Below are 23,397 nucleotides of genomic sequence, written 5' to 3'. Positions count from 1 at the left end.
GGGGGGCCACACCCACCGCCCGCTCAGTCTCTCACGCCCTCCCGGGGTCCTCTAGCCCGCGGGCGACGCGCCGCGCCCGCCACCTCCTGCAGCTCCCGGGCCTTCGCGCCCCAGGTAAGCGGCCGCACACCTGCGCCCTGCGCCCGGCACCTGCGGCCCGCTCTCGCCAAAGGGGACCGGAGGAAAGAAGGGCCCGGGGCGCAAAGTTTGCCTCCAAGGACGAAGTGGGATGGGCCCAGCACTCCTCGCCTAGGTACCAGGAGCTCTCTGGGCCAAGGCCAAATGATGGGGCTAAGGAAGGCTCTGAAGGAAGGGGCGCAGGGAAGGGCACCACTTTTGGGTCAGAGCAGTGGAGCCCGAGAGTGGCCCTGGGGAGCCAGTTGGGTAACCAGCGGCCAGCTGGGGAAGAGATAAGGGTGTAGGCTGGGGGCGAGGGGCTGGGGTTCCCACTGCTTCTGACTTGGCTGGAAGGCGTCGGGACAACTCCAGCCTGGGCAGGGACGACTCCTTCACTGAGCAGTGGACTAGGGAATTGGATGCCCCCCTACTCCCGCTCCCGCCCCCGCCTTAATTGCCTCCACCAAAACCGACCTGTCCAGGGCAGGAACTAAGTCATGGCTGGGAGTTATCTGGGGTCAACTATTTGCTAGGTGGCTGCTAGAAGACTCTCTAGCTCTCCTGCCAACTCAGTTTCCCCCGTGGTAGGGGTTTAGCTCCCCGACGCTACAGATGCCCCTTGACATCTTCTCTCTTTCCAGAGCTCCATTTCTCTCCACCCCTCTCTCCCTCTGCCTGTCGGCTTCTGTCTCCACTATCCTTCCCCTCCACTACTTCTTTGGGTCGCCGTATTCTCCCTTTCAGTCTCTGCCTCACTACATTTGAGTTACCAGTCTCACTCCTTCCCTATTTGTTCACACCCTGGCGCCCCCTCGCACCCCCCCCATGGCATTAACTGTCCTTAATGGACACGTTAATTAAACTGTAATTAATCATACTGTCCAGCCTAAGTTTGAACAATTACCCTAATCAAACAGAAGTTAATAATGGCAGGGATGGCCCGGGGCGCTGCGGGCCGCCCGGGCTGGGGGCGCAGCGGCCACTGCGGCTACCGACGTTGGCAGCAGCGGCTAACGCAGCCTGTCCTTGGAACCTAAACGGCGCCATAAATCTTCCGCGGCCAGCGGCGCGGGGTCGCCCTCTCCCCTTCCCCCTCGTTTTCCTTTTCCTTGTAGGTACGGGCCCTCTCCCCTCCTGCAGTCCGGCCCCCTCTGGGGTTCGTCACTCCTTCTCCACTTCTCCCTTTTGGCTTTTTTCTTCTCCCTTGTCTCTCAGGGATCCTGGGAGAGTCCCCTGGGGCTGCAAATGGATTGCCCAGGCCTCGCCCTTGGAGAGAGGGGGCGGCTAGGCTCGGCCTGATTCGTTCGTCACCTCCCCCACTTGGCTAACACGTTCTCTGAAGCCTCAAAAACGGCCACTAAGTTTAAGGGTTCTGTCTCCTCTGCGGGGTCCCTTGCTCTTTCTAGTCCCTCAGTTGCCGTCTTTCTCTCGCTTGGATCTCTCCCTGCCTTTCTTTTCTCTCAGAGCCGGCTCAGCCCTTTTCTCTGCCTCTGGCCCCTCTGTTAGTGCGTCTTTCCCAGGCTTTGCCTCTGTCCGGTTCTAACCCTCCTTCCTCCACCCCGCCCCCCATGACACTCCCCTCAGAGGAAAACAGGAACCTATTTTCCGTCCCAGTCTGAGAGCCACCACCCCCAGCCTCCACCTGCTCATCCCCCCTCCCTCCGCCCGGCCTCCCCCACCCCATAATTACAATCCCGTTCGGTAATTATTCTTAGGCTCCTAATGATTTTTTAAAAGGCATCGTAGAATTCGGTGTGGTAGTGACAACGATCGCGGAGCCAGGACGCCCCGGAGGTGGTGGTGAGGGGGGAGGATGGAAGTGGAAAGAGGAGGGGCAAGGCCTTCTTGTCCTGCCTCTATTGTACTGTGAGGGCCAACGACGCCTCTCTGGGGCTGGTCTCTAGAGCGTTTCTGGCAGCCTGGCCCCAGGCCCCCGGGGACTTCTCAGACAAGAGTTCCCTCCCCCAGGTTACGGCTCTAAGGGCGTGCAGGGTCGCCCCTGCATCTCTGTTCAGCACCAAGCGGAGGACAGCTCCCTCCACTCGAGACCAGCTTTGCGGACCCACGCAACGCTCCATCCAGGGTCTGAGCTGGAGAAAGACTGAAGGCGCGTGGAGAGAGGCTGGGGAGGCGACACCGCTCGCTGGAGGGGTAGTGGTCTCCGGGGAGCGGGTCTCGGGGAGTGGGCCTGTCTCTGCTCAGGACGAGCGTCTAGTTGGTTAGTGTGTCCGCGAACCTCACTTTACAGTTTGCAGGGCCGGTTCTCAAAATGGCCGTGGGAGTAGGTAAGGATTATTTATTCCCATTTTACAGGAAACTGAGGGCCAGGCAGTGAAAGCCAACCCACTCAGGTTCCTCGGTCAGTAAAGGACGCAGGCTGATCTCCCAGACGCCAAAGGTGCCTTGCACGCTGCTGGGAGAACCTCGCTTAGCGACGGGAAAATAACTAAGTGCAGGGCCGCGCAGCTCTCGAGGGGCTTATATTATCACACAACACTTCGTGCGGAGGAAGCAGGCCTAGCAATGCCAAGTCACTTGCTCAGGGTCCGGCAGCCAGTGCAGGGCAGCGTTGCGACTTGAACTCGGGTTCAGACGCGAGAGCATGGGACCCGTCTTCCTCAGAGTGGGCCCTGGATCCTGTGGCCCAGCGCAGAGCCTTCAGAGCCTTGTGCACTCAGTGCCCTTGGTCTTTCTGACCCCCATTGGCGCGGATTCTGTCTTTTATCCACTGCAGGGCGGCACGAAGGTCAGAGAGCCGGACTCGGGATCACGTGCTCCTCCCACCACCTGCCAGGTCGGCTCTGCCTCCGTGTCCCAGGCGTCGCGTCCACGCGGCCGGACGCCCAGCGCCCATTCCGGCTCCGGCGTGGGCTGGGGCTGGGCGGCCGCGCCTCCTCCGCAAGCACATTTCTTTTACCAGTTGAATTAACGGCAGTTTTCGTCAGTTAATTAGGTTTAATTTACATAATTAGTACAGTATAAAGAGGATTGGGGATAATCATGGGGTACGTAGCGCTTACTGTGTAAACACGTATTCTGAATTAAAAATCAGATGTAATTAAGGCGCGCAGGCCCTGTTTAGGCAGGGTTTTAATTGTAATGAATTTCTAATTAACACTCAATGATTGCCAAATGCAAAGGGCTGTAAAATTTTCTTGTAGTTTTGCTAATTTATTGTTTACTTAATATCTGGATATTAATCCGACGGCCAGATAGACCTGAATCTCCTAGCGGCAGCCTCGGCCAGAGCTAGGGAAGGTGGCTGGGCGGGGCCTACTGGGCCGCCCTACCGGAGAGCAGAGGTGTGGTCGAAGGGGAGGCAAGGGCCACACAACCCGCGCGAAGGTGCTCGGAGCTCCCGGTCTACCTCGCTCTGGGTGCAGCCGGGATGCCTGAGGCTCCGACAGCTCGGGGACTTGCCCTGAGGCTGCACACTCTGGGTCCCTGTTGTCCAGACAGAGGCCAGACCAGCGCTCCCCACAGCGGAAGACTCCCAGCTCCTGGTCGTCAGAAGGAGCAAGGGAAGTTGAGGCCCAGATCTAGTTCTACTCACGGCTTGAGTGAGGTGGACCTTGACGTGGCCTCAGTATCTGTCTACATCTGTAGGATGGGCACACTGATCAGCATCTTTCAAGAGTGAAGGATTAGCAGATTCAGGAGCCTCAAGAGTCCTTCCTTTGAAGATCGTTTTTCTGGAGCCCTAGGGAGTGGGAGTGGGGGCTGAAGGGCACTGCTTGAATGTAGTATCCCAGAGCCAGGTGGCCTTGGGAAAGGATTAAAGGTCGTGGGGACTAGTTCTACTCACTTGGGGATGCAAGTTAAGGTGGGAGAGCCTAAGTGGGGAGCCCAGGACCAGATTTCTTTGGGCCAACCAGACAGAAGCCCCCAAGGCCTGAGCAGAGGTACATGGAAAGAGGGTGGATGAGTAGCTCAGCTGACCCCAGGACTCCCTCTCCCTCCAAATCTCTGGTTTGGGTCCCTGCTCATATCCCTGATGTCCTCCCCTGCAAGGGCTTCCCTCTGATCAGCTCTAACTTAGCCACAAGTCTCTTTCCAAGGTCCTTCACACAGGGGAGATTCTGTGGGTATGTGGACATTTCCCCACCAACCCAAGGAAACACATCAAGAAAATTCAACGGCACTTAGAGACTTCTGACCCACAGACCAGGCTGCCTTCACTTGTCTGCCCCTCAGAAGCCTTCGAGCCCTCTCCTGAATTACATAGGGTGTCCTCCAGTCTATGTGCTTGCCTGGGCCCTCATCCCTCTGTCTCCTACTTTTTTATTTTCATCCTTAGAATGCTCACTGATTAATATTTCCTGATTAGTTATTTGTGAGTGTTTTCTGAATCTCGTACGAAAGTGTTTTGTTTGCTATTGCATTCCCAGGGCTTAAAACAGGATCTAGCACGTAGGAGGTGCTCAACATGTTTGTTAAATGAATGAACAGCATTTGACTGTAAAGGCTGAGAGCCCCAGCCCAGGTCCGAGTTGACTTGCTGGCCTTAGTGATTGAATGGTATCCTTGGGGTCTAGTGGCCAAATGGTCCTTCAAGAGGAAAAGTTTCTGTGCTCCCGGGTGATATCTGGGGGTCCTGGGATCCCTCCACCCTCACAGGCTCAGGCAAAGCCACCCAGGTAGAGTCCTCCAAGGCCTGTTCTCTTAGAAGCGGGGATAGGCCGTGGCAGGCAGGTGGGGGAGCAGCTGGCTGAACTCTCCCGGGTGGTGAGGGGTTTCCTTCCCAGGGCCTCTTCCACTCAGCATGGTGGGGGAGGGCTGGAAAGAGGACAGACTCTGGAGCCAGCAAGACCTGGGTTCAAATCCCAGTTCTGCTCTGAGTCTTTGAACTTGCATTCGTAGAGTGGTCATACGGGTGTTACAGGGATGTCGTAACGATGAAACAAGTGGCTGAGAGTATGGCACAAAGCCAGGTCTGGAACTAGAGTGAAGTTCTCTTTTTGGGTCCTGAAAACCCTTTCCCGAGGCCCAGCCCTGCACAATGCACATGGCACAGAGAGGGGCGCCCTGCATACATGAGGTTTCCCCTCCTACGTAGCCTCCGATCACTTCCAGATGGCTGCCTGAACATTGGTGGAGTCTAGTCGGCTTCCTGAGACAGGTCAAGCTTTATTGAGGTGTAAACCCCGCACACCACCGTGACTTATGTTTAACCATTGAAGGATCCGTCAGACTTTTCCCAGTGCACCGCACCATTTTACATTCCCACCTGCACTATATGAGGGTTCTGATTTCTCCACATCCTTGACAACACTTATTATCTTCTTTTTTATTATAGCTGTCTTCATGGGTGTGAAATAGTATCTCATTGTGGTTTTGACTTGTATTTCTCTCGTGACTAATGATGTTGAGCATCTTTTCATGTGCTTATTAGACACTGGTACATCTTTTTTGGAGAAATGTTTGTTCAGATCCTTTTCCCACTTTTTCAGTTGGGTTATTTCTAGTTTCATTATTGAATTGAGAGCTCCTTGTATATTCCGGGTACAAGGCTCTTGTTAGGCGCAAGTTTGGCAAATATCTTCTGTTCTCTAATTTGTCTTTTAAGGGTGTCCTTGAAAAGCAGAAAAGTCTTTACTTTTGATGATATCTGATTTGTTGATTTTATTATTATTTTTTTTTTTTTGCTGTTTTGGGCTGTTGGTATCATACCTAAGAACTCTGCCAAACCCAAAGTCATAAGATTTACACCCACATTTTCTTCTAAGCTTTATAGGTTTAGCTCTTATATTGAGGGCTATGATCGGTTTAGAGGTAATTTTTGTGCACGATGTGAGGTAGGGATCTAAATTTATTCTTTTGCATGTGCCCCAGCACCATTTGTTGAAAAGAGGAGTCTCTCCCCATTAAGTTGTCTCGGCACCCTACTGGCTTTTCTGGTCTGGAGAAGAGTGGGTGCCCTTCTTTCTGTAGGAGAAATGGGGCCTCCCCAGAGAAGGGCTGCCCCCTCTCAGCCTGCTCCTTCTGCAGCTGTAAATAGAAGTTCCCCATAGTGTCCCAGGAATCAGGAACGAGTCATTCTCCAGCTAACAGTGTTGAGGCTTTCCCCTTTCCCCACTGATGATTCACTTCTGCCATCTGCCCTCTGATGTGTGTGGCAAGTGCCTCTTTCGCTACACTGGCCTGGGGTGGAGTGACTATGGGGTGTTCTGTCTCTCTGACCCAGGGGAGTCCTCAGAGCCCACAGCCTGCATCTGACAGGGAGGCAGCTGTTTCTGAGGAAGCAGCCTTCACTTCAGGCAGGTATAGATCTAAATCTTAGGGTTACTACTCCCCGGTTGGGTGGCTTTGGGCAAATCACTTCACCTCTCTGTACCTCAGCTTTCTGCACTGTGAAATGGCATGCTGGCATCATAGGATTGTTGGGAGAACTAGCTGAGATATGCTGAGGGCCCAGCACAGTGCTGGGCGCCCAGTGGGGACTTGTGTCCTTAGCTGGTATCCCTGGATACAGGAAGGAGATCTTGCTCCCAACACCACCGCTGCCACCCCAGCCCCATCCTCTCTGTCCCTTTTCCCTGCTTTATTTCTTCACAGTAGTTGTCCTTGCCGGAAGTTATGGTGTTCTGATTTGTCTGTACCCCCTGCTGGAAGGTGAGCTCCTTGATCCCAGAGGTGTCCCCAGCCCTGGCACACAGAGGTGCTGAGGAAGTATCTGATGAATAAACAGCGTCTCCAGTGCCTGCAGCGGGTACTGCTGGGGGCTCAGAGAGGCCCCGGTGTCCTGGGTGGGTGAGGCCCTGGGGCGCGGCCTCTGGGGCTCAAGGAGGAGAGTGGAGCTCGAGGTCCCAGGGAGCCTGCCTCTTGAAGAATGAGAGGTGGTGGTGCTGGGTGCATGGTGCTGGGAGAGAGTGGGGTGGGGGTGGGGTGCAGGCTGGTCAGTGGGGAGGGCTCCTAAGGATGGCAGCCTAGAACATGCACTTTGGAAACTGTAAAGGAATGTACACATGGGAGGGTTCCTTCCAAAGGCATTGGGGCAGCCTGGGCTCGAAGATGAAGACGAGATGTTGTTTCAGTTTCCTGGTGCTGCTCTAACAAATGACCAGAGCGTTTTACACCAGCACAGATTTATTATTTTACAATTCTGGAGCGCAGCTGTTGGAAATGGGTTTCACTGGGCCAAAAGCAAGGCATTAGCAGGGCTGCGTTCCTTCTGGAGGCCTGCTTGGGGTTCGCTCTCTCTCTCTCTCTCTCTCTCTCTCTCTCTCTCTGTCTGTCTGCTCCTCCCCTACTTGCACTGTCTCTCTCTCTCTCAAAATAAAAAATAATAAATAAATAAATAAACTTAAAAAAATCCAGGATAATCTTATTTTAAGATTATTTAAAGGTCAGTTGATTGGCAACCTTAACTCCTTTTAGCCATGTAACATAATCTATTCATAGTTTCTGGGTATTAGGAAGTGAATTTCTTTGGGGGGGCTCTCATATTTTGCCTACTATAGATGGAGGGAGAGAGGCAAAAAACGGGGGAGCCATAGGGACTGGGGAGTGACTGAGTGGGGGTGTGTGGGGGGCAGGGGTGCCTGTCAGCTCTTTTGTTCTGTGCATGTCCTGGTCAGCATCAAGGATGACTTAATAATGACACCAACCAGTATCCATGAGGTGGGTACTGTCATTACCCCATTTGACCAATGAGGGAACCGAGGCTCAGAGGCATTAGGTATCCTGCCCAGGGTCACACAGTCAGTCAGCAGGAGAGCCAGGACTTGGGCCCAGGTCTGTGTGACTCCAAGCCCCTGTCTTTCATTGCTACATTCCACCATCTCCCCCACTAACAGAGGGCCCTGGAGGCCATGGGGTGGAGAAGGGTGCCATTTGCATGTCAGAAGACCTCACACTGAAGGCGGCCTCTCTCATTGCCTTGCTGACCAAGGGGTTTAAAATATTTTTAGGGGTGCCTGGGTGGCTCAGTCGGTTAAGCGTTTGACTTAGGCTCAGGTCATGATCTCACGGTTTGTGAGTTTGAGTTCGAGCCCCACTTCAGGCTCTGCTGACAGCTCAGAGCCTGGATCCTGCTTCAGATCTGTCTCTCTGTCTCTCTCTCTGCCCCTCCCCCACTTTCTCTCTCTCTCTCTCTCTCTCAAAAGTAAATAAATATTAAAAAATAAAATATTTTAAAAATAAGTTATTATAAAAAGTAAGGAGACTGAAGAGCACCTACACCTCATTGCTCTGCAGCACCTATTGGGGTCTTGTCCCCAGAAGGCGGGAGGGCGAGGCTCCACCCTTAGGCTCCATTGACTTAACCACGACTTCCCTGAATCCCCCGAATGCCAGGCGCTGCCGCAGCTCCTCCTTCCCTGGGCTCTCACCGGCATGAAGAGGCTGACGGTGGGGTAAGAAAACAGAGAAGAACAAGCACAGAGAGGCCCAGCAGGGATGGGGGCTCAGGGGCCACCGGTGGACAGGCCTGTCCCCACCCCACCCCTTACCCTTCCCTCCTTGGGACTGCATTTCAGCCCAGCCCTGGACCATGAGTCGGAGTTAGTTCAGAGACAAAGGGGCAGTTGGGAAAGGTGTCGAGGCTGAAGGAACAGCCTGTACAGCGGCTGGGAGGCAGAGAAGACTTGGCTCATTCAGGGAGCAGAGCATCACCTCCTGTGATGGAAACATGGAGCGGGAGACAGAGGTGGGGTGATCACGCTCCGCCCTTGCAGGGGTGCTGGGAGCACCAGATGAGGCAAGGCGAGGCTGAAGGCAGTGTGCCCTGCTCTGCGGATGCTGCAACCAAGTGTTACTTCTTTTCCTTCTCAGAACTAAAGCGATGTGGGCCGGGGAACTCCAGGTACGCCCGTATCCTCTTTTCCCATCCTGCCGCCCTCACTGCTGTTCCCAGTGTGCACCCCACTGCTTTCCCAGGATGCCCCCCTCCCGCCCCCACAAAAGTTGGGGGAGGATAAAGAGCACATCCTTGGGAAGAACCTTCAGCACAGCCCGACTGGATGCCTTTAACTAAGTCTGTGGGCGGGAGAGACCTTTTATCCCTTGCAAGTTAATGCAAACTGTTAGGGAGATAAATAAATGACAGGGCTGCCGATGGACTGTTGGGCTCAAAGGAGGGAAATTTGTCTCACTTTAGAAGAAGGACCTGGAGGGCTCAGCCCCATCGACTCGTTCATTGTGCTGTTATCTGCCGGAGAGGTGGTGACACCACAGCAATTAAGACAAACTTTAGTCTATAAGTTCGTGCCTGCAATCTCTAGCTTCAAAACAAGACAAATGATACCGCCAAGGGAGGAAACAGAGTCTTTTTCCGACTGTCCAAAGTCACAGCAAATATTTGTAGTTGTTCAGCAGAAAATTTGTCTTTACAAGGCCTGGGCTCTGCCATCCTCACCCCTGCCCCACATTGAAAGGCATCTCAGTGGCCTGCACGAGCCCAGGCTGTCTCCAGGACTCCACCTGGCCTCCCCAGAGGGGCCTCGCCCAGCCAGCCCTGCCCCACCACACCTGCCTGCTCCCCAGTTTATGAGCACCCCTGGTGGGTCAGGGACACAATGTCTGCTGACTTCCTCCTGATTCCCGTCTGCTCCCCCTGCCCAGCTACCAGCTTGTACCCCCCACCCCCACCCCCCGGCCCATGCTACCAGCTTGTACTCACAGAGGACCCTGCCGGGAACTACGCCCTGAACCATTTGCTGCTTCTGCCCACCTGGGGTCCCCCGCCAGCCCCTCCCCACATCCCCGCACCTGCTGGCCTTCGCTACACACGCCTCAGAGCCGAGGCCGGCCGCTTCCCACCTGCTTGTAGTGAAGATATCCTGACCCTCAGGATAGAAGTTAGGACCTGGTCCAGGAACAGTCCTGGGAGTCCACCTGCCCCAGTGCAGGGTCAGGAACCGCCAGCTGCCTCCTGCCCTCACTGCTGCACAGCCTCCTCCCAGCTTGCCTGGCACTGTGCCCCTCTCCCACCCAGGACTCCGGTCCCCTGTTCTCCCTCCCACCCTCCCTCTGCACCGAGAACAGAGGCTCCCATCTTGATAGGGCCCAGACTTAGCTAAAGGATGAGGCTCTAATGGGGAATCTGGGAAGCAGTCAGTGGGACAGACCTCTTTGAGACAGCGTCATGGCCTCTCTGGGCTCCCCCAGTCACCGTGGAGGCAGCTGTCCATCCCCTTCTTTTCTTTTCTTTTCTTTCTTTATTATTTTTCCCCCATGTTTATTCTGAGAGGGAGAGAGAGAATTCCAAGCAGGATTTGTGTAATCGGCACAGACTGGATATGGGGCTCGACTGTGAGATCGTGACCTGAGCCTAGATCAAGAGTCGGACACTTAACCGCCTGAGCCACCACCCAGGTGCCCTGTTCATCCCCTTCTGACCCACCTGTGTGACCAACAGGGTCCGGGAGAGCTGCCAGCCTGCCTACCCAGCACTGGGAGCATTCCTGAAAAGTGCGGGCACGTTCAGCCAGAACTCAAGGCCCTAGGTCCTTGGCCTCCAGACAGAGCCCCTGCAGCCTGCCTTAGCCCCGTTAGAGTATTCAGCCCACCTTGCACTGGCCTGACCACCCCCCATGGACTGGGCTCCTGGCCTGAGGCTCTGGGTCACACTGCTCCTGGCCACCAGGACTGTCCACGCGCATCTGGGAAACAAGGGTCCCACTTTCCTCCCTCTGTCCCAACTGCTTTACTGGAGGATCTCCAAAGCACTAGGATCCTGAACTTTTATTTCGCGGCTGGGAAAAATGAAGGACAGAAGGGAAGGGATAGTGGGCTGAGTGCCAAAGGGCCTCCTCGCCTCCAAACCAGGGCGGGCAGGGCCTGCTTCCCAGTGTGACCTGCGGGCCCTGAAAGATGCTTCTGTCCTAGAAACACTCCCCTGCAGTCTCTTCTGAGGGTCCAGGAGGACCCAGGCTGCATCTCATGGGCTTCTGGTCTCCACGACGCCCAGGTTAGAAGGCAGATGGGCTTTGTTGAGGGTTGGAGCAAGAGTCCAGACCAGGACAGTGACAAGTCCTGGAGAGAGGGGGCCACCTCAAGGGCCTGAGACCTGAACACCCCTCCCTTCCATTCTGCCAGTCTTCCCTCCCACACCTTGGAGCACCATCCCCCTGCCAGCCCTGGCCAGGCCCCGCAGAGAGAGGGGCCAGACTCATCCCTGCCCTGGGGGACTCAGTTTGTACCCAGAGAAGGCAATAAAGAAACGTCCAAGAAGAGGTGCCATTTGAGAGGCCTGATGGGAGGCATGGGAGTTGGCCATGTGAGGGTGGGGTGGCTGGGGTGGCTGGGGTGGCACTGCGCTCAGAGGGAAGGGTTCTCCTGCCCTGAGTGTCCCAGGTCTCAGCTCTTCCATCTCTCAAGGGCAAAGGCAGCTGGGTCTCAAATGGAGCAGTGACTGAGCCTAAACAGACATCCCCCAGTAACTGCCCAGTTCCCCATCTTCCCAAGGCTTTGAACAGAAGGAAACGGAGACCTTGGAGGCTGCCCCAAAGCAGGGGCAGGAGTTCCAGACCCTGATGGTGAACAAAACCCTGGGTGTGCATGTATGTACACGTAGTTCTGGGACAGAGTTTGTCACTTTCGTGGAATGCTCACAGGGGTAACCTGGGCTCCAGAACACCAGGGCTGGGAGAAGCTCCAGGGTCCAGGGAAAACAACACCTGCATCTACTGAGGAGGAAATGGACACTCCGATGGAGACACGCTGTCTGAGGCCAATCTGGAAGCCAGTCGGGAACCTCAGTATGCCCTCCAGAGCAGTGTGTCCCAGCGCCACTGGGGGGTGCTCTGCCTGTGAGACCTGGGGGCTGGTCACAGAGCAGACCCTGGGCCCCTTCCCCCAGGTACTCTGTGCACCAGTGTGTGTGTGTGTGTGTGTGTGTGTGTGTGTGTTTGCATGTGTGTAGTCTCCGTGCTAGACAGAGGACGGGGCATGTGTGTGCATGGGAAGCTGACTTCTGGAGCTGTGGCTAAGGGTGGGGTTCTGAGTGCCAAACCATGCTTTGCTACTTACTTGCTGGGAGACCTCAGGCCATGTCTCTTGCTCCTCTGTGTTCACTTTCTCCATCTGTAAAATGGGCAGATTAATGCTACCACCTACCTCACAGGATTGTGAAGATGACTGTCGATGACATAAGCCCTCAGCACGGGGCTGGCATAGAATACCTGCTCCTTTTCTCTACCTCCCCTGGCTCCGGGTTTAGGCATGGCAGGCTTGCTCGGTGCATCTTCTCAAAGCGAGAATGGGCGTTAAGCCTGGGCAGTGGCTGGTTCACATTCTGGGGTGGTCAGATCCCTCTGGGGAGCCCCCAGCTTTCCCCATGCCCGAGGGCCTCTTCCTTGGAAAGCACCTGGGGCCAGAATGCCCCCTCCTTCCGTTCCATGCAGCCGTCCCTGCCCGGAGCACTGATTCAGGGAGCAGCCACCTTGATGGCCTGGGCCTCATCCAATTCTGTGACCTTCCCAGCCTTAGGCAACAGCAGGTGCTCAGGAAGAAGATGAGCACTTGGTCTGAGGCCGAGGGGCAGCTGGAGGCCGTTACCACCTTGAAAAGCATTACTAAACATATGACAACTCTGATCCTGCGGTGGGGAGGGGGGGCAAAATGAGGCCTCACGGAGGGTGGCTCCTTCATGGGCCACAGCCTGAGTGAGCATGGGCCGGAGTCAGCCATTCGGCCAACAAACATTTGCTGGGCACCTGCGGGGCTGGGCTGTGTGCTTGGCACTGGGGATACCGTGTGAAGGAAACAGACCCGCATCTCCGCCCTTGAGGAGTGTACGTAGGGGGCGGAAGTGAGGAGACAGCAGATCAAGCGTAAAAGTAGCTAGTGTTTGTAACCCAGTCACAAATGCAGTGGAGGAAGATGTGTAGGGAAAGGGAACAGGACTCCCAAAGAGGTGTGGAGGGTGGCAATTTTATATATTTTTTTAAGCTTATGTATTTATTTTGAGAGAGACAGCACAGTGGGAAGGGGAAGAGAGAGGCAGAGAATCCCAAGCAGCCTCCGCACTGTGAGTGTGAAGCCTGATGTGGGGCTCAATCTCATGAACCATAAGATCATGCCCTGAGCCAAAACCAAGAGTTTGAACGCTTAACCGACTGAGCCTCCCAGGCTCGGCAGAGGGGTCAGGTCCGAACTCACTTAGACGCCGTCTGAAAACGGATGGGTGTAGATGTGAGCCACGTGGGCATGTGAATGAGCGTGCTCTCACGCCAAGTATGAAGGCCTGTATTCATTGGCATACCAGCTGCCAGTAATTTATCAACAAAATAATTGTGTCCTGGCTCAGTGCAGCATGAGGCTGCTCCACGTGGGGATACAAGAATTCTGGCTCGTTCCATGTGAGGCTCGCCATTTCCCACTGAGCAGGAGAGAGCAATGGGTAGTGGAGAAGGCACCTTGGCACCTTAAGCCTCTTGGCCCCGAAGCAACATACAGTCAGTTCTCTCATTCCATTGACAAGCACTGGTCACATGACCCTCTTAAATGCAACGGGGACTGGGTGATGTCCTCTGGGCTGGGCAGGGCCTTCGCAGCAACAGCCCTTCACTGTGGAGGGAGGGTGAACCTCCCAGGGTCTGTGAGATGTCTCTGCTGTGGTCCTGAGTAGGGAGTGTGCCTGCATGTTCAAGGATCAGTAAGGACGCCAGGTGGCTGGAGTGTGATGGCGGTGATGGGAGTTGAAGTCAGAAATCACAGGGGCAGACTGTAGGGTCACATGGGCCATTGCTGGGTGTCTGGCTTGTCCTGCGGACAAGCTGAGCTCCGCAGGATGGTCTGAGCCAGAGAGGGCCACCATCCCCCTTGTGCTCATTGGCTCCCTCTAGCAACTGTGTGTGAACAGACTGCAGGGGGCAGGTGGGAGTGGGGAGCCTGGTTGGAGGCTGCTGGCATGGTCCAGGTGTGGGGCCTGGGGTAAGGACAGGAGTGGTGGGGTCGATACATTTTGAGGTAAAGTCAGTAGTCTTCCAGGTAGGCTAGGTGTGGTGTGTGACAAAGAAAAAAGGAGCCAAGGCCGAGTACCAGCATGTCAGCTTGGGCGCTGGGGGGGATGGAGATGCCATTTACTGGGACTGGAAAGTGGTGGAGGTGGTTCTCAACGTACATGTGGCATCAGGAATTTGCTTTTGCGTGTGTGGAGATGCCACTTAGACCTGCCAGTGGAAACCTGAGCCTCTCTCAGCCTCAGTTCCTCGCCTGTAAAATGGGGGTAACCACACTTACCTGGGTAGGAGGACTCCCTAGGATGGCTGTGGATGGGCCGAGATGACTGAGGTTCGCAGGGCGTGGGGTCAGAGCAGGGATGGGCAGCGTGCTGGCGGGGGGAGGGGGTGGTGTGGGAGTGGGAGATGGAAGAAGGGCTTCTCAGAACCACTCAGGGCCTTTCCCCACCTCGTGGTCTCCTGCTCCCTCCTCACCCACTGCCCCAGCACAGATCACGGTGTTGATGCCGTGGAGGACAAAAGCCAGTAGAGCAAGGAGCACACAGCGGGGGTCTTGGGGGCCTGGATGTATGGCTGGCTCAGCTGCTCCTTGCCATGGGACTTGGCCTGGGGACCTCCAGCCTCAGTCTTTTGTCTGTCAGATGGGCTGGGCTGTGGACCTCTCACAGAACATCTGGAAGCCCCTGGGGTGCCTGCATGTGCCTGGGGAAGGGCAGCTAAGTGGATTCTTCCGCCCCTTCCCCCCCCCCCGCCGCCAAATTCCACCCTCATGCGGGGAGGCAATCACAAAGCAGTAATACCTTTATTCCCATCTGTGATGCTGACAGGGCCTGACCCTTTACAAAGAAAAATGTTAGGAAAAAGAGGGGCAGGGGCATAGGAGCCTCCATTCTCGACGCCCCCATCCCTTTGTCCACTCCCAGTCAGAGCCTCCAGACCAGGGGAGGGCAAGGGCTGGCCACTCTTGAGGGCTCCCTATGCTAGGCCATTGCCGGCAAAGCCCAAGGTGACAGCTGTGAAGCTGGGCCTGGCAAAGCTCTTCTGGTGCAGACAGCAAACAGAAAGGGGGCGCAACAGGTTGGCTGTCCCCTTGGTGACCAGTCCTGGGCTTTCAGCGCCCCTCTGTGGCGTCACGGGGGCCCCTGCTGACTCCGCCTCTCTTCCAGCGCCCTGCACACCCACATGGACACGACGGCGGTGTTCCCATCATTGAACTGCATGATGAACGGGTGGCCCTGTGGAGGGGAGGAGAGGCTGTGACACACATTCCCCAGACTGCGGTTCATTACACTCAGTGAGGCCTGTTCTCGGCCCGGACCCTTTTTCTTCCCTCTACCAGCCCTGTGAGATAAGGGGGACAGCTATGAACCCATTTCTCAGCTCGATAACTGAGGCTGGCAGTGTGGAGGTGACATGTCTGTCTACAGCACTCACTAGCTGCACGGCTCAGATTCTGCCTGGTGCTCGGCTACCTTCTCTTGAAAGCTGCCCTCGGGTGAGGGCCTGTCCCATCTCCACACTCCCTGGCCCCACATCACCCGGCACCACTCCAACAGCTGCTGCCCAGAGATCGGAGAATCATCTCGTCTGAAGCTACGCCAATGCCTTCTAGTGTTGTCTAAGGGTCTCTGAACGGGTGGAGGGAAGGCCAACATGCCAGGACAAGGGGCGATATGCTGGTGGGTGCAGATCCACTCTGTTTCCTAGTGACAAGCTGGGGGCTGGACTTTGGAGGGGCCAGTGCTGTCTCTACAGGGTCTGTCTCAGGCTCTAACCTACTTAGCCCATAGGCAGGCCAGGTTATATTTAGCCAGTCACTTCCTGTGCTGTCCTGAAGAATCAAGATTCACACTCCCAATCTTAGGATCTCCTGGGAGTTCCCAGGGAAGGTCAGAAAAAAGCAGGGGCGGTCAGAGTCACCCTGAGCACAGGTCAAAGGTGAAAGGAAAACTGAAAAGTATGCCCTTTCCTCCTCCTCACCAGTGGCTGCTCTGCTAAGGAATACACACCTGGAAGTTTCCTTCTTGACCAAAAACGTAGCCTGAGACTCCGGGGAGCCACAGTGGGCGAGCAGAGGTAGGGGAGGCTCGCTGCTTCCTTCCCTTCCCCTCCCCCCACCACCTCCCCTCCCTCCCCGGCAGCCTTCCAGCTCCAGCTCCCCTGTACCCTCCGGCTTTCTGAGTCCTTGGGCCCCCTCCCACCTCCGCACCGGTGTGAGCTGGGCTCCCAGTACTCCTTTCCCAATATACCCCAGGCCTGACCTGCAGCACTGAGGGTGGCCAGCCACTGGCCACATGCTTGAAGCTCCAAACTGTGTGGCCAGGAGGGATGTGGGCCCAGGGCGCGATGCCCTGAGTGTCCAGACCCCAGTGTCTGCAGGAGTGACCCGAGACCGGGCCAGGAGAGGGAACAGGGCTGCCTGGTCAGACCTGAGATGTCTCTGGGCACAGGAAGGAAGACCATCCAGGCTTGCTTACCCTGGACTGATGCCACATCAGTTGCTGGCTCCCCCAATTCGGGCAAAGAAAGCCATTCCCCGGGACCGTCCTGCATGGTCTGGTTCAGAGACGCATAGAACACCAGCAGGGGTGCAGGGAGGGAAGGCATTCAGCTTAGAGGATGCCAAGGGCCCCCTGACTCACCCAGGCCATCGTGGAGCGAGGACCGGAGCCTAGTCAGGAGCCTCCTGTGATCTACTCAGGACATTCCTTGGGGCCACTGAGGGAGCAGGTGCCCCCTGCGGGCTGCGCTGGGTATAGGGAGTGTGAGGCCAGCTTGGGTGGGCATCCCACAGGCAGCGCAAGTGGGGCCGAGGCAGGAGAGGCCCAGGAGGGCCTCTGTTCTGACCCCCATTCAGAGTTCTCCCCCACCTGTACCCCACACCCGCCTTCCTAAATCACTGCCTAAATAGAGGAAATTCTTCCTGAAGTCTGAGCGTCTACACTTCCTTTCCTGGATGAGATGACCTTGCTCCCTTGCGAAGAACAAAGGGAGAAGCTGTGCTCAGAAGCCGATGGGCCCCCTCCCCCAAGCCCGGGGTAGCACAGTGTCACTTTCCCAGAATGCCCAGTGACTTTGGGGCCCATATGCTCCATCTCTGTTATCATCTGTTCAGGAACAAGCAGAGCGGAACTGCAGGAGGGGAGAGTGGAGGCATTCCTTCAGTTATGGGCAGGCTGACGGCCACACTGCAGGGAAGCGTTTGCCCAAGTGCCCCGGGAGGCACAGGGAGCCGGTGGTGGCATCCTCTGCACTGGTGAGACTCTGCCCCTTTCCTGCCCTCCTTGGCTGGGAGGTGACTCTCGCATCCTGTGTATCCCTGATGCTTTACCCCCACCTGAAGGGAGTGACCCGGACAAGTGGTCTTGTCCCCAGCTACTGCTGACTGGCTTTGGGGAGGTGAGTGGAGGAATCACAGAGGGAGGCAGAGAGAGGACAGAGATGGACGGACACACTTGCAGGGAGAGACCCCAGCCTGTCTAGGGATCCGGGCCTGTGATGCATGAACCTGGGAGCTGCTGGCGGTGTGGCCCACTGTGGGACTGAATGTACCAAGAAAGCCGGGGGTGGGGGGAAATGAGAGCACAGAGCGCAGCAGTGGACACCGGAGGCCGTGATCCTGGGGGCCCGGTGGCAGCTCTGCCCGCAGGGCCCGTGAGCTCCTTACAGTCCTCAGGAGAGGCACTAAGTCACAGGTGAGCACTATTACCTCCACTGAACAGATGAGGAAACAGAGGCCGCTGGCTCCCGGCCTACCTGCCTGGGCTCCCAGAGCTGGGGCTGGGCCACAGTCTCTGTAACCCAAGTCCATCAGCTAGGGCTCCCTAGGCTGACTGGGGGTGTTGGAAGTGGGAGAATCAACACTCAGATCATGATCCCCCTCACCTTATTTCTGTCATGTGATTCAGCCCCTCCTGGACAGAGGTGGGCCCGAGGCTGTGAGCCTGAACTGCCCCAGGTCCTGACCTCTGTCAGTGCTGTCCCTGGGACACACTCGGAGAATGCTCACTCTGTCATGGTGGCAGGTCACTCTTACTCGACCCCCACCCCATCCCCATCAGCCTGTGTGGGGAAGCAGGGAACATATACCATCATCCCATTTTACAGAAGAGAAAAAGGAGGCCCAGGGAGGCAAGTGGCTGGCTAAGTGCTGAGGCTGGACTCCAGTCTTCTGGTTTCTGTGCTGGAGCGTCTCGGGGCTGGACTGGGTCCCCTGTGGCCCAGGCACTTCCTCTTTACAATACAGCGACCCTCCTCCAGCCCCGTGACATGCGCGAGGCAGGAACTCCTCATGAGTTTAATGAGCAAACAAGATCTGATGGACAGTTCTGGCAAAAGCATGAGAATCACTCAGCCACTCTGAGGTGCCCGAGTTCCCAGCTGGCTCTGGGCAGAGCTGGGCAGATGCCGGCACAGCCAGATGCTCTGGGAGTCCTAGCAAGGCCAGATGCTGGAAATGGACAGAAACTTTACCCTAAATAACACTGGGTCCGGCATCATGGACACGTGCTCTGTGCCGAGCACTCGCCAAGGGCTTGTCCTGATTTTCTCATGGAATCCCCATGCTTGCTCTGGAGGCGCACCCAGCTGTGTGTGCCCACCTTCCAGATGAAGAAACAGACACGCAGGGGCCTGCCCGAGGTCAGCAAAGCGAGTGGCTACACCTGCAACTGGAGAGCTGAACTCTCAGGCCTCTCTTGGGGTCTCTGTGAGGCCCCCGAGGGCTCGAGCCTCCTGCAGCCCTGGGGGAAACGCCCATCCTTCTCCAGGCAGCGAGATCCAGGTGTGGACATGCTCTCACGGCCCTGTCATGCTACAAGGAATGGAGGGAGTGCAGTGTGGCCCATCCGGAGCCGGGACACCCGCACGCGGCCCCGTCCCCCCACAGGTGGCCGCCCCCGGGCCTTTGTCCTCCAGCCAGCAAGTGTGTTAGCGGCCGCTCCGCAGAGCCTAGCAGGGCGCGTGCCGGGCTGGGGCTGCTGCTGGGCTCGCTGGCCTCGTCACCAGGCGGTGGCAAGCACTCTCGTTTCCTGGATTCCCTCAGGACCAGTTGTAACAATGACACCGGCGAGGGTTGAAGTATTATGGTCCATAAACTTCGCCATGGAAGACGGAGGCGTGATGAAGGGAAAAGGATGTGACTTCAAGGGGTAGGATGGCTCCAAAAGTGGGAGGCGGAGGAGAGTGAGAGGGACGAGCCAATGGCAGCAGAAGGTGGCCGGAGTTGCCTGGTGCAGACGTGGCCGCGTGGGGCCAAGAAGCAGATCGTGCTGGTGCAACGCGGGCTCGGGTGGGAACTAAACTCAGGAGGAGGAACTGAAGTTGTTCCCACTCCTTCATCTGGGCAGAGTGACTGGTGTTCCGCCACAGTGTGACTCTCTGCCTCTGAGGTCCCTGATTTTTTCCCATCAATTTCGTTGTGATGAGATGCAGGGTGCTCCGGAGTCCCTCCCATGTGGGCATCGCTCTGCCCTCTGCCAAGGGGGCAGGGAGATGGTGGCGGGGAGGGAACGGGGTGGGGTGATAGTGTGCCCACTGTGTGGGCAGGCAATGGAGGCCCCAAGCCTGCAGCGGTGGCAAATACTGCCCGAGGAGGCTCAGGTGTCTGGACTTCTCATGCTCTGCCCTTAGTTAGGTTTTGACATTTTTCCCAAACAGGAATTACCCATTTGAGGTCTCCACGCTTACTTCTCTTATATAATTTCCTAAAGAGCATCGTGCCTTTGAATCCTTCAATAATATGCAGGTGTGGCTGCAATGCTGGCACACAGTAGGCCCTCAATTAGTAGCAGGCCCATGGCATGACAATGTCACTGCATATTCTGTATGTCTGCATCTACTCGCCAAGCACTTGCCATGAGCCTTCTGGCTGCCTTACATCTGCACACGGCCTTGAACCCTCCCAACACCCCCATTTACAGACAAAAGAAAAAGGTGCCAAGAAATGTGACATAGGTCAAGGTCATAGAGCTAGAAAGTGGCAGACTTGGGGTCTGAATCTAAGACTCTCTGCTGTCATGGAGGACATCAACTCCTGTGTGCCTTGAGGTCAGGCACAGTGAGTTCTAAATTTTTACTTTTTAAAGAGTATCTTGTACTTTACAGGTGTTAGACAGGCGACTTTTTTTTTTTTTTAATTTTAGAGAGAGAAAAAGGGGGATGGGGCAGAGGGAGAGAGAGAATCCTAAGCAGGTGTGGGGCCTGATGGGGGTTGATCCCCCGACCCTGAGATCATGACCTGAACTGAAATCAAGAGTCGGACACTCAGGGCATCTGGGTGGCTCAGTCAGATAAGTATCTGACTTTGGCTCGGGTCATGATCACGTGGTTGGTGGGTTCGAGCCCCGCATTAGGCTCTGTGCTGACAGCCTAGAGTCGGAGCCTGCTTCGGATTCTGTGTCTCCCTCTCTCTCTGCCCCTCCCTCACGCTCTCTCTCTTTCTCTCACAAAAATAAACATTAAAAGAATAAAAAAAAAAAGAAGTCGGATACTCAGCTGACTTAACCATCCAGACGCCCCTCAACAAGTGATTTCTCCCTGGTAACTGCAGTTAGGGTGCCTTTAAAAAGGCATATGTGTCCCTCCCCTGTTCAAAGTCCAGTGTGTTAGGCACTTCTATTCAAATAATTTACTTAATAATCAGCAACTCTAAGCATTAATAGTGTCTCCATTTTATAGATGAGGAAACCAAAGCACAGAGAGATTGAGGAACCTGCCCAAGGCCATACATACAGCTTGACTTTCTAGAATGTTGTCTCCAGAGCCCACGGCCTCAGCCACTGTGGTGTCCTCTGTCACCGGTGTCAGGGCTGGAGGATGGTGGCAGCCATCCTGCCGGACAGCCTGCTCTCTGATAACCCCAGCTTTCCAGCCTCTCCATGCCTTCTCCTCGGGTCTAGGCTCTAGGGAAGCAGGGAAACTAAGGTCCAGTGCCTGGAAACGTTCCGGGGCTCTAGACCAGGCCCGAGAGGTAAGCATAGAGAGTACAATCAAAAACAGAAAGTCCAACAGGAGACTGGACCCCAAGCTGGAGATCTTGCTCTACAAGGCCTTTCTTCGTGTCTCCTCCCAAACGCTGTCATCCCTCCCAGACAGAACCGTGCAAACACCTTCCTGCAGGCCTCTCTAGAGCACACACACGTTCTGCCACGTGTTGTCATCATTTGAACCCATTTTATCTTAACACTAGACTGGGGAGCACTCAAAAGCAAGGCAATACTACTCATAAAGCAGCTGCCAAGAAAAGGGACTGGCACTGATTGGTTAAGTTATGGCATTTCCCCAGGAGCTTGATGCCAGGCTGAGAAGCACCACAGGCTGGGGCGTGGGGGGGCAGGCCTAGCCAGAAGGTTCCACAAGCTGAAGCTGCTCTAGACTCTGGGGGGTGGGGGCTCTCTAGACTCCAGGACTCCCCTCCCACCAGGGAGGCTGCATGGGAGAGAATGCCAGGGACCCAGGAGCCTGCTGAAGCAAGCAGGCCTAGCCCAGTTACAATTCAGCCGCGTCTAAACCAAGTAAAGGCTGCTCAGGCGATCTGGCAGGCGTGGTCTTGGGATCAGGTGGGGCCTGTAAGGGGTGACCTGAGAGGCACAGGAGCCCCAAGGTCAGTACACTGCCCAGCACTCCACTCTCCTTGCCGGGCCTGCAAGCCTTGCCTGAGGCTCTCTGCCTGTGCCTTCAGAGTCCCGCCCTAGTGGCAGGGCTAACGCTTCAGTTCCTTCTCAGCAATAATGGCGGAGCGGGAGGACTAGATGGGACCTCGGAGACCAGTGGAGCCGCAGGATGGGAGGTGTGTGGGGCTTCTACATGTCCGACTCAAGTTAAGAAATATTTTAACTATATTTTTAAAAACCTAATTAAAAAATAGCATGCACAGTCAGATGCTTAAGTCAACGTGTCACACTGAATACTGGCACTCTGTTACGGCGCACCGTCATATTGACTTATTTTTTGCAGCTCTGGGAGTAAAGTTAGTCTGCTTGTGAGACCTGTGCATATTCCTGACCTTCCTGTATGTGGGTTGACAACTAGGACGGGCTGTTCTGGTGCACTCAGGGCTGTGACGTGCACTCACACTGCAATGACCCGTCGAACTGTGTGAGCGCCACACAGGAGTCAGGTGTACTGAGCCCATGAAGTGCGTCTGCCCAGTGGCTGCCGCCTGGTGCCCAGCAAGGGGGAGAGGGTAAAGGCTGCTCTGAGGGTGTCAGTTCCGGTAAGCTCTGAGTGCTCTTGTCTGACCTACAGATGTTCATAATTGACTCATGTTAACGGTTGCTAGTTACTGTCAATGACTAAAGGGTGAAATAAAAAGTTTTCTGCTACTCCTCTTTTAAAGCTTCTAGATGGGTTTAACCTATGCCTTAGCTGAGCAGGCACCCGGGGAAATCAGGGTTTTCGTGGTTCCGTGCTACTGAGACAAGAGCAGAGAGAACTGAAAGCTGATGGCGATACAATTCTGTCACCTATGAGCCCAGCTCTCAGATTTTTGTGTCCTTCAAGAGGTCCCATAAATGACCTTATAAAGAAGTGTCGACAATGAATACATTCATGCTAAAACAAAAACACCTTTTTTTCTATATTGAGCTCCTGCATTAAAGCATTCCACTGCTAAAGGGTCAACCACGTATCGAATCCCTACTTACTGAGGAGGGAAGTTCAGCTTAGAGAGCGAAATGACTTACACAAGGATGCACAGATGTCCGAAGCCTGTGCACCTGCTGATAAGTGGCCGGGCAGCGGGCAGCCTTTATAGTATTAATTACATGATATAGTAAGTCCTAATCATCCTTGGGGTCAACTCTGCCTTCCAGGCCAGGGCGTGACAGGCTGGTCACCAGGGGTAGCTGAGGAGGGAGGTGGCTGGAGGGGACCCCCCCCATGAGGGACTCAGCAGGGAAGAGCTAAGGTACCTCTGTCCCTGCATGGGGTAACACAAAGAGCCCTGGACAGAGTCGGCAAACATCTTGTCATCCCAGAGTGACGGCTTGGGAAGGGCCACAGTCGCCTGACTGTAGAGGGGAGACTACTACAGGGGGTGGCCTCCATTCCCCAGGGTTCATCGTTGCACCCGAAGGACTTCTGTTGTTATTATTCTCCTGAGCCCTGCCCCCCATGGGGAAGGAATGGCAACACAGGGAGGAAGGACTGAGCGATGAGCTCAGGGGTCTCCTGCCCACCGGGAGGGTGTGTTCTGGCCTGCCCTCTTATTGGAGAGGCCTGAGGTTGCTCACCCCTGGGACTCAGTAAATTCCCAGCAAGGCCACTGAGGCCACAAGGTAAGCACGTCCTTTAATCCAAGTCTTTATAGAAGTAAAGCTGATACTTGCTTTCCACCATTTCCTGAGTCCCACTTCCCAGCTGGTTTTGAAGATAA

General features: G+C 55.5%; 1 protein-coding gene and 1 long non-coding RNA gene across 2 annotated transcripts in view; one reads left to right on the top strand and one right to left on the bottom strand.

The window, feature by feature from the left end:
* The first annotated feature begins 7,751 nt into the window (after positions 1-7,751).
* Positions 7,752-9,176, top strand: LOC115300709. Its single transcript, XR_003912792.1, has 3 exons — positions 7,752-7,851; positions 8,413-8,471; positions 8,890-9,176. It is a non-coding gene; the product is annotated as an uncharacterized LOC115300709 (long non-coding RNA).
* A 5,623-nt stretch (positions 9,177-14,799) lies between these two features.
* The window catches only part of MAP2K5 (mitogen-activated protein kinase kinase 5), a 264,767-nt gene continuing 256,169 nt past the window's right edge, over positions 14,800-23,397 (bottom strand). The window contains exon 22 of the mRNA XM_029952259.1: positions 14,800-15,256. Within this exon, the coding sequence (XP_029808119.1) occupies positions 15,152-15,256 (105 nt within the window). The 3' untranslated portion in view covers positions 14,800-15,151. The remainder of the gene's footprint in view (positions 15,257-23,397) is intronic.

Source organism: Suricata suricatta, chromosome 9 (assembly GCF_006229205.1).
Source record: "Suricata suricatta isolate VVHF042 chromosome 9, meerkat_22Aug2017_6uvM2_HiC, whole genome shotgun sequence".
In the NCBI taxonomy this organism is placed as follows: domain Eukaryota; kingdom Metazoa; phylum Chordata; class Mammalia; order Carnivora; family Herpestidae; genus Suricata; species Suricata suricatta.
This window is presented reverse-complemented; position numbering and strand designations above follow the sequence as displayed.